This window comes from Sceloporus occidentalis, unplaced genomic scaffold (assembly GCF_023333645.1).
Source record: "Sceloporus occidentalis isolate IW3139 unplaced genomic scaffold, rSceOcc1.0.p SCAF_7, whole genome shotgun sequence".
Classification (NCBI taxonomy): domain Eukaryota; kingdom Metazoa; phylum Chordata; class Lepidosauria; order Squamata; family Phrynosomatidae; genus Sceloporus; species Sceloporus occidentalis.
In genome coordinates this window covers 78,740,136-78,750,736 of record NW_028316987.1, presented here as the reverse complement: position 1 = coordinate 78,750,736, position 10,601 = coordinate 78,740,136, and the positions used below count along the sequence as shown (strand labels likewise).

General features: G+C 37.2%; 1 protein-coding gene across 2 annotated transcripts in view; it reads right to left on the bottom strand.

The window, feature by feature from the left end:
* Window positions 1-386: 386 nt before the first annotated feature.
* ZEB1 (zinc finger E-box binding homeobox 1) overlaps window positions 387-10,601 on the bottom strand; it is a 111,491-nt gene continuing 101,276 nt past the window's right edge. For both annotated transcript variants that reach the window (XM_089533460.1, XM_089533461.1), the window contains exons 7-9: window positions 7,930-9,758; window positions 5,685-5,865; window positions 387-2,937 (exon numbers count right to left, since the gene is read on the bottom strand). In XM_089533460.1, the coding sequence (XP_089389586.1) occupies window positions 2,372-2,937; window positions 5,685-5,865; window positions 7,930-9,758 (2,576 nt within the window). In that variant the 3' untranslated portion in view covers window positions 387-2,371. The remainder of the gene's footprint in view (window positions 2,938-5,684; window positions 5,866-7,929; window positions 9,759-10,601) is intronic.

Below are 10,601 nucleotides of genomic sequence, written 5' to 3'. Positions count from 1 at the left end.
GTCTCCTGCTTCCTGAACCTTCCCAGTTACATCTGTAACATTAACAATGTACGAACACTGAAATCAAAGCTAATAACTTGGGAAGAACATGGAAAGAATTTCTTGATGGTAAGAGGTGTTTCATAGTGGAATACACTCCCTTGCAGTGTGATGGAGTCTCATTCTTTAGAGGTTTTTAAACAGAGGTTGAATGGCCATCTGTCAGGAGTACTTTGACTGTATATTCCTGCATGGCAGAGGGATGGAGTGGATGGCCCTTGTGGTCTCCTCCAATTCCATGATTCTTATGATTCCACCCTGTGGAAATAACTATTTGTATGCAATCTTTGCAATATAAAATATGCTAAAGAATCATTTTACTTTATTACGACAATAATGACAGTAAGTCAGGCTTGTTGACGCTTTTTATTGTGAGATGGGGAGTCTGGTAGAAAACTAGAAAATGACCATGATGTAACAAGAAACTTAAAAAAAAAAGTTTCAGATTTGTAACTCACATACATGAAAACAGGAACAAATTGGCACAGAAATGTTAAACATTGTTCCCAACACTGTTTAGAAGATTATTCTAGCTTGGTTTACCTAAGAAAATGAGTGCTTTATGGTTAGGTTAATCTCTTAATAAAACTGCAGAGCATCATGCTATTACACACAGTGAATTTCAAAATTTAAGAGCTTTATATTAAAAACTGGGAAAAGATAAAATGAATTGATTGCAATTGTAAAATTGATACATTCCCGTTTTAATTCTTCTCTTCTACAGTCCAAGGCAAGTATAAATGTTAACATAACACTGTTAAATCAAATCTCAATGCAAGAGAACCAATTGCATCTCTACTTTAAATCTTATCAACTTTCCAAATTTTCATACTAAAATATATTATTGTATTAATACAAACTACAGTATTATACACTACACTGTGTAATAAATAAAGAAATATAAAAATAAGACACATAAATATAAAAGTTTTCTAAAACTAAAAAGGTACATATGTCAGTAAGAAGGGTATTAATACTGCCAGGTTTGAAAACATACAGTACAAAATGTTGCACAGATCTAGAAACTAAAAGAAATAAAATAATACTGATAGGTTAAAATCAGCTAACATTGTCAATAAATGGGGTCCAGAATAACTAACATTTGGAAACATATGAGCCCAGTAACATATTATGTATGTGTCTGAAATTGAGTGAACCAATAAAACAGATTAGAAATTTCCCTTCATAATTACTCTAGAGAAATTCTCCAAGTAAGTTATTAAAGAAAACATAATAATACTGAAGAACTACATTACGAAATGTACCAGTGCTTTTACTTTTCTAATGGCTGAGTGTTTTCCCCCCATGATTTAGTTTACAGAAGTTCAATACAAATCAACAAATGCTAGTTATTGTAGGCCACACATTGGAGAAAGGCTGGTCAGAGCCTTTAAAATACTGAGAAATGGCACTTACAGCACACAAGGTCTTGCATAAGGCCAAAGGAGATACAAAGCTTCATGTCATATCCTTCATATATATATTTTTTAACTACATACCCCAGACACAATTACAAACACTGATTTTGACAACTTGGCTGTCCTCACCAGTATTAACACTGTTAGTCCCTGCAATCAGAACCCCACCACAATCTTTTCAAACTACATTTTCAACCACATGAGTAAGAAACCTCGGTTCTTCTATCAGCTGCTTCCTTAAGGCTAACAATACACTTTAAATGAGAACATGTTCTACTAACAACATCTAAATGTTATAAACTGCTACCTTCTATGCTGAATTTACAAAGGTAGTCAAGCACTGTTTGGAACTGCATCATACCTTTCTGCGTAAGGGAATTCTGTAGTGCAGAAGTTCTCACATTTTAAAAATATAATAAAATACTGAAGCGGAATTAGCAGAATTGTTTCACTGATAATTTTTTTTTAAAAAACAACAACATAAATCTCTCCCAATTGTACAGTTAAAAAATTAAACCAACCAAAAAACAAAAAACCAAGAATGAAAAAAGAAAAAATAATACTGATAAAAACAAACTGATGTCCAACACATATCAAATAAAACATGTTTCCTACAACATGTTAACTATTTGCTTCCAGAGTCACCATGTTCTTCTAATCTGTTTCAGGTCACAAACTTGTTCCTAACTTTGAAAACTGTGTGAAAAATTATTAGGTTTGAGGTTCAGGCACACCTGGATATATATATATATCTTTATATTTTCTGTTTTTTCTTTCTTTCATTTTTGTTACACAGTAGTGAACAGGAATCACAGTGCACAGGCTACTGTGCTTCCATGAAAAGCATGTAGAGTATAGAACAAACTTCATTACCAGTTGCGTTTTCTTTTCCTTGTACAAAACCACATAATCAGTTAAGCTTTACTTGCTGCTTCATCTAACGTCGGCTCCTCTTTTTGGGGAACTTCTTGTTTAATACTGTTTTCTTCATTTACAGTTTCTTCAACCTTCATGTTACCTTCAGTTACTTCCTCTTCCTCTTCGTCTTCCTCCTCCTCCTCTTCTTCTTCCTCTTCTTCCTCTTGTAATTTTCCACATTCTTTTTCTTTTTGCAGCTCCCCCTCCTCTTTGTCTTCGTCTTCCTCCTCTTTTTCGCTGTCTTCCTCTTCCTCCCTTGTTAAGCTCTCCCTCTCGTCGGAGTCAAGCTGTGAGGGAGAAGCCCCCGCCGCTTCGTGCTCATGACTCAGGTGCTCCTGTGCCGTCTCTTCCTGTTCTGTGCTATCACGTTCTTCTGCTTCCCTTTTGCAATAGGAGTAGCGGTGATTCATGTGCTGAGAGTAAGACCCCGAGTGCGAAAATCGTTTGCCACATTTGTCACATTGATAGGGCTTTTCTCCAGAGTGCAGTCGCATGTGTTCAATCAAATGATGTTTGTGTTTAAATGCTTTCTTGCAGATCCCACACTCGTGAGGTCTTTTACCTGTAAAAGAAAAACAACCATAACTCGCAACTGTTTGTGTCCTTGTGTAACCTGAATGGGATTGCAACCCACTCCTGAAGCTCATATGCAGCAGTCCCTTTCCCCCCCAAACAACAGGCACAAACTGTTTCTCCCAAATACAAAGTCAATTTTTTTTTTAAATGGTAGCAACTATTTTTTGTGGCTTCATAGCAGTCAGAGAGAGAAATTTTGTGGGAAGGCCTTGCTCTGCTCTTTTGTGAGTCCTCACAATGTAAATGGGATATAATTTGCAAATGACTGGCTGCTAAGAAAGGGCCATTTAAGGTGTGTGAGCTGCTGCTAAATGCCTTTAAGTTGTTTTTAATTTGGTTCCTATTTTAGTATTAATGTATTTATATTTTAATGTGTTTTGATCTTAAACTGAATCAGTTTTTTAAATCATATTGTGAGCCGCCTTAGAGTCCCTGTAGTGGGAGAAAAGTGGGATATAATATAAATAAATTAATGTCAGTAGTTTCCTGCAAAGCCTGGAAGCAACATATTACAACTAAAGAAGTTACCTGCCATGAATGGAGAAGGTAGCAAGTGCATAACGAAGTAACACAGCAGAAGTAGGAATGACGATCTGTTTTAATATAATAAACATTATAAATGATCTGTTTTAATACTGTACTTGTTTAATTCCTTTTTAACTGTCATTTTTGTAAGTTTTTAATTGTATTGTTTTTTAAGACTGTAAGCCGCTTTGAATCCCAATTTTGGGAAAAAGCAGGGTACAAATAAATATAATAATAGGAATAATAATAATGATAATAATGATAATGATGCTACCTTTTGAAAGGCTATTTAATTGGCATTCTGAATGGAATTTTTTCAGATTTTGTGCCTTTTATCCTAAGATTATTAAATGTAACAGAAAAATAACCAAAAGCGTAACAAGTACCAGAACAACAAGAAGCACCAACAAACATTTTTTTCAACTTTGTAATGAATAACAGGACTAAATTACATTACAAAGTAACAAACAAGGTTGGGCAGCTGTGCTGGCAACAGGAGAAATTCCAAAATCCATACCATATTATTTATATCAGGCAAAGCAAAAAGACAATTGTCCTGATGATCTTGAAAGGTTACACACTGTGCCTTCTAGATGCCCTAATGAAGACGTAACTATGGTGTATCTTTTTGAATTTTAAAAACTACCTTTTCAAGCTCCAGTCTCTTGAGGATTAAAATTTTATAGAACTTTCCAAATTACTATTGTGCAGCAACATTTCTCATTTGAGAGCCTATATGGATACTAATATGAGTAAATGTTTTGGAAAATAAATAAAAATGACTACCGTGTATACTCAACTATAAGCTGACCTCATGTATAAGTCGAGGTCAGGTTTTGGGGTAAAAATTATGGATTCCGCCATGATCCGTGGATAGGTCAAGGGCTAAACTTTGAGTCTCTTTAGTGTGTGTATGTATGCATATGGCAAGAGAGACTCTCATTAAGCCTTTTCTTCATCGTTTCAGCTTTTGTTTCAGCGCAGGAGGGAGGGGGACTCTTAAACAAACAGCAACATCAATAAATCACCCAGGACTCTTTCTGCTTGGCTCTTTCTTGCTTAACTCCTCTCCACAAGGCATGGGGAAATCTGAAAGAGCTGCTATCACATTTCCATAGTGACCCGTAAATAAGTCAACCTGGGATTTTGGGGTCAATTTTTGGGCATAATTTTTTAGACTTATAGATAAGTATATACAGTAATTAATGTGGCAACCAGTGTGGTGTAGTAGTGTGAGTGCTGGATTAAGACTTGGAAGAACTAAAGTTTAAATTCCTGCTCAGTCAGGGAAAACCACTGGGTGAATTTGGGCAAGCTATTGCCTCTCAGCCTCAGAGGAAGGCAATGGCAAACTCCTCTGAACAAATTTTGCCAAGAAAACCTTTAGAGTTGCCATTAGCTGGAAATGTCTTGAAGGCACACAACAGCAACAAACTTGGCAGCAAAACTAATTTTGCAAAAAGTATAGTGGTGCAAAATATTAATTCAGGAAAAGAGATGAAGATTAGTTTTAAAAAGTTGTTTTCAATGTGAAAAACTAATGCTGGTTAATCAATGTTAACAAATGCTATACTGCCTCAGAGCAAAATTATATGTAATGGGGCAACATGTATATGTCTGCTCCTGACATACAAAAATTGGAGAGTGGGGCAGGGTTTAAGTTTTACAGTAGAACAGCTTTCTTTGCCATCACTTACAACTTTAGGCATTTTCCCTCTAGCCCGACTTCGTTTCATCACCTCTTGATTTAGATGTGAGTGAGGAAGACAAGTGAGCAATAAATATGATCGGTGGCTTTGTGGCATTTATGCATTCTAATCATCCTAACCAGCGCAAACAAAGACAATAACATGTTCTTTTTCTAAATATGAGTTGTAATTTGAATTAATGAATTAGATACAACTTGCTGTGTTCTTGAAAAAATTCTTGAATTATCAAGGCTAGATGTCTTGAAAGATGCCTATTGAGGTATGTATTTATCAGAAGGCTTTCAAGACATCTAGCCTTGATAGTTCATTTTTTCCCCCAAGAACATCCCCATCTGCATATTATGCTCATTGGCTTTCACTGTGGCTAGGGGTGTTTTGACATGAAGAGAGACACGCATTCCCATCTGGGGCTATGTTATACACAACTAATTGTCTATAGCAGGGGTTCGATCTACACCAAAGTAATAAGTTTTAGACATTTACCTTCTTATTGACATACCTGTGTGTTCATATTTATGTCTCAAGAGTGAGCTACTCTTCTGGAATATTTTGTCACACAAATCACAAGCATACATTCCATTTTCTGTTTTCCTCATCTTCTTCTTCGGTGGTGTGGAATCAGAATCATTCTGATCCTCCACATTTGATACCCCTTCTGAGCTAGTGTCTTGTCTTTCATCCTGAGAAATTAAGGTAAAACATTCTTAAACTGGTTAAAATGTAATATTCACAAAAGGCTTATTTTTATTATACTTTGGTAACTCATTCAAATCTCAAGTAGTAGTGAAATATCGTTCTTTTCCTGAACTATTCCAACCTTCCTAACAATTAATAGCTGGAAAAGCCAAAAAGATCTGAATTACACAGTAGCAATTATTTAGATTAAAGATTTGGTTGAAGGACTGTCTTCCAAGCAACAGAGAGAATGCTACTGTAAGAGAAAGCAATGGTAAAGTAATAATAACAACAGCAACAAAAATATTTCACAGGAAAGGAGATTCCAGAATGAGGTAATTGGGCCATCTGCCAATTAATATCTTTAACTATATTTAACAGTAATATATAATCTTGGTGCTCCAGATGCCATTAATTTTTATTCAGGAAAAAACTTCCTTTATACTAAGGCACTGGAAGCACTCTAAATACATGTTTAAATATGACATGCTTTGTCCTTAACAAATCTGTATACATTTCTAATGAATCTGGGTTTATGCTCAAACATTAAGGTGAAATCCAGAAAAGTCATCTAAACTGCAGCCCAAGCAAGCATTTTCTTATGCTATCAACAAGCTAAAAAGAAAAGAAAGAAAATAAAAAAAACTTGTTAGCAATATATTCTAATAAGAATGTGCACACTATATAATTGCCCATTTACAAACTCTTTTCTTCAGTAACAGAAGATTAAATTTAGTTTGAAACCAGATGCATAATCATATTAGTTGCATCATGTTGGGTGAGTGGGAATGCTAAGTAATATTCATATAGGAATAAGAATTCTCCAATGAGCAGAAAATCAAATAAAAGCTAGACTCATTTGGCAGGGTTCTGCCCCCAGCCACACATGCTGTGTAAAAAGAACCTCAGGAACTGGTTTGCAAGCACCTACTTTTAGCCTCCAGAATTATTACTGCACAGCAGAAAATGATGTGGAAATACAGATTTTTTCCCTTGCCTTGCTTCCTAGCTAAACATAACCTGGGTTACCTACAATTGGGTAAACATAACCTGGGTTACCTACAACTGGGTTACCTACAATAACCTGGTTATTGTAGGGTTACCTACAATAACCTGGGTTATGTTTCAACTGGATGAAGGCCTTATGACAGCAGCAGCCCAACAATCCCATATAGCCAATTTGTACTGGGGAGGCTATGGCCGTGGCACCCCAGCTAGAAGAGATATTCTTTGTACTGCTGTCTGTGGCACACAGACAAATCACATAGCCAAATCCCATATTTCACATTCACACTTCTTGATGTCCACATTATTTTTGGCTTCATCTGTCCTTACTGCCATTAAACTGTTTGGCTGTGGTAAACATCACAATGCAGTTTTTCTCTTATTTAATTTGATGGATTATGAGATATTGTGGAAAGTGTAACAAATGAAGCAAAGAAAAATAAAGATAAAGATGACAAAGAGAAAAACAGTTTTATCAAAGCAGCAATCAGGAGGAAACAATACCAAAAAGTCTTCAAACAATTCAATTATTGCCAAGATCAGTATTTTTACAATAATTTGTTTCGGTGAGTCAAATGGTAATGTGTCAATCAGGAGAATATTTGGTATACTATCCTTTTGCTACATAATGATAAAAATTGTCACTTTGTGGAGACAGACAAAGTACTAGAGGTGCTGAGTGTTTCACTGAGACCTTTTTGGGAAGTGTATTAGCATATAATGAATACATTTAAAGCATGTGTGTGATATCACCAGTGCTGGAGGTCTGAGTGTAACATTGTGTAGACATTTCCACAAGCAAGAATGAAAATACATACATCATAAGCATCTAATTCTAGATATAATCTATGACCAGTCCTTCTAAGAATAGGTGACATGATATAACTAAATGGTGTCTAGCAGGTGAAGTGAAAGATATATACCATCTTTGGACAGGCAGAAAGAACAACTTTTATTAGATAATATACAATTTAAAATATACCTAATATTAGTAAAATGAGGCAAACTAGACCTTTGCCTCATTAACCCAAGTATTTACTATGAACAGATATAAACTTAGGTACCTGACTTCCATTTGCCTGCATCTGTTTTGGTGTTTCTTGAACAGTAGGATTAACTGGATTAACTGTGGTTGAATAAGTATAAGCTACCTGTGGGATAAGAATCGTCTGCTTATTGGCAGCAAGAGCTCGTAAGCATGGAACACTGTTCTGGTCAGCAATGGCAACAATTGTAGGTAACTGGGCAGTGACTGTAGGTATAGCAATATTAATGGGATTGGCACTTGGTGGGATTACATTTACAACTGGTTCAGAGTCTGTAATACTGCTGTCCTTTTGTGGTTCTTTTTTTGCACAAGTCAAGTTCAAAGGTTCTTCTTGGACAGAATAAGCACTATTCTGGTAAACACTAGTTATAGTAGATCGTTCCAATGATTCTCCATGTTGCTTTGGTAGTGAAAGATCAAGAGGTTCTATTTGTGGATCTTCTTGGACACCTTCATTAAGGTACAAGTAACCCTGTGAATTTCTAGAGGAAGAGAGGTTAAGGGGTGATGGGGGTGGTGTATTACTCCGTGAGCCATTTTGAGTTGATTCTGTAGCTGAATCCGTTGAAACAGTCTGTGATTTATCTGTCTTGAGAGGGCTTACAGAATTAGATGTGCTGTCCTGGTGTTCATTTGCAGCTGTAAGTCCTATATGATCATCCTTATCAACAGTATTTTTTAATTTGTCAGGCTCGGGGGAAGATGGTCCAGAAGATGGTATAGAAATTTGGCCAGCTTGCATTTTTTTAAACCACTTTTTTACTACATCCAATGGCAAATTTACTGAATCTGCAATTTTTGAGAGCTCCTCTGAGCTTGGTTGTGCATTTAATGCATAATAGGCTTTCAGAAGGGATAAAAGGTTTTTTAAAGGGGGTTGACCAGGAGAAAGGTTAGCTTCCCCTGCTTCTGTTGAAGCAGTGGATTCGGGCTTCTCAGCTTCTGCATCACTGAGCTGAGTTGGCTGAGTGGAATTTTTGATATTATAGTGCTTTGATTCTTGAAGTGCATTAGGCTCTCCTGGACAGCCATCGTGTAGATGGCAAGTGCTATCATTTGTCTCTCCTTCAAAGCTTTTTTCTTTTTCAGACTTCACTCTAAGATCTTCTGGTAACTTCTCTATTTTGCAGGTGTTTGTTGGGGCAGGAGTTTCTTTTTTCAGGTTCTGTGGCACAACCTGAAGCTGACTAGGTTGCTCCAAACTGTAGTTGATAATAATTTTGGTTGTCCCATCTTGATCAACCAAAGGAAGACTGATAGCTGAAATGAGGGAATGTCCAGCTTGTTGTATGGATGCAGTGTTGATTGTTTCTTGTTCTTTGGATGTAAGATTGGCGTGACTGTTCTCCAATACTTGCCTTATAACATTGCCATCAACAGCAACTTTTAGTACATTTTGAATGTCACTTAAGTTGATACTTATTGGAGACACCAGACCAACAGTTGGCAAAACAACAGCTTGCACCACACCCTGAGTAGAACTGGTTGCCTGTAATGGGCTACCACCACTAAAAACCCCATTTTGCAAAGGGGCTGAACAGTTGATTCCTGAAGCAACCACTATGGGCTTGAATTCATAATCCACAGGTTCAGTTTTAATTTGGTTTACAGGGAGTTGTTCTTGTAAGGGCTTGTTTTCTATCTTTTGTCGTACTTGTGATTTTGCTGGGCTACCCGGCGATGCAGAAAGGGAAGGGGAAGAGCACTGAGATGTCTTGAGTCCTGTTCGTGCTCGACCATTCACAGGCACCAAACCAATACATTTCTTACTGCTTATGTGGGAGCTGTAGGAACCAGAATGGGAAAAACGTTTCTTGCAGTTTGGGCATTCATATGGCTTCTCTCCTATATAAATATAAACAAACAAACAAGGGATACCATTATAATAAATCTCATTTACTGTTATAATTCTAGAAATCTTAGTTAAGAAGTTGTAGCTTGGATCCAGAGAACCAAGACAGGAAGGAAAATAGCTGGTAGCATTAGAACAAAGTTTCCAAACTTTGTTCCTCCAGGTGTTTTGGTCTTCAGCTCCCAGGATTCTTGGCTTTTGGACATGATTACTAGAGTTTCTTGGAGTTGAAGTCCAAAACACCTAGGGAACCAAAGCTTGAGAATCATTGCACTACAGCATGTATGAGACTTCATACACAGCTACAAAAGTTAGGTTCTATAGCACTTATATTTGTGTGACTGTTTGACACTTTAGATTTTGGGGCTGTGCAGACAGCCCCTAAGGGACGGCCCGCAGCCGCCTCCATTTTTGCTGGATTGGGGCTGTGGCAACTGCACACTTTGGCCCCAATCTGGCCTTTGCAGAGCACAAAAAGGAGCTGCAAAAAGAGGCTTCTTTTTGCGCTCTGCAAAGGGTGGGATAGATGCAGCTCTATGGTGTTCCTTCAGCGCTAGTGCTGCATCGTGGGGATGCAGCACTAGAGGAGCACTGTGATGCCACACGCTGTATGGTGAAGCATGCGGCATCACATCACCCTGGAGCAGAGTCGGGGCGTGCTTCATGTGGACACAACACTCTGACTCTGCCTCCAGACTGTCCTTTAAGTCTGGTCTGCACACGGCCTCCATTTATTTTTTAAAAATAATTGCACAAAGCTAATTCAAAGTGAAAAACTGCCCTTTTATGAGCAGAAAACGTGTTTTACACTTCAAGGGAAAACTTTTGATCCAAAC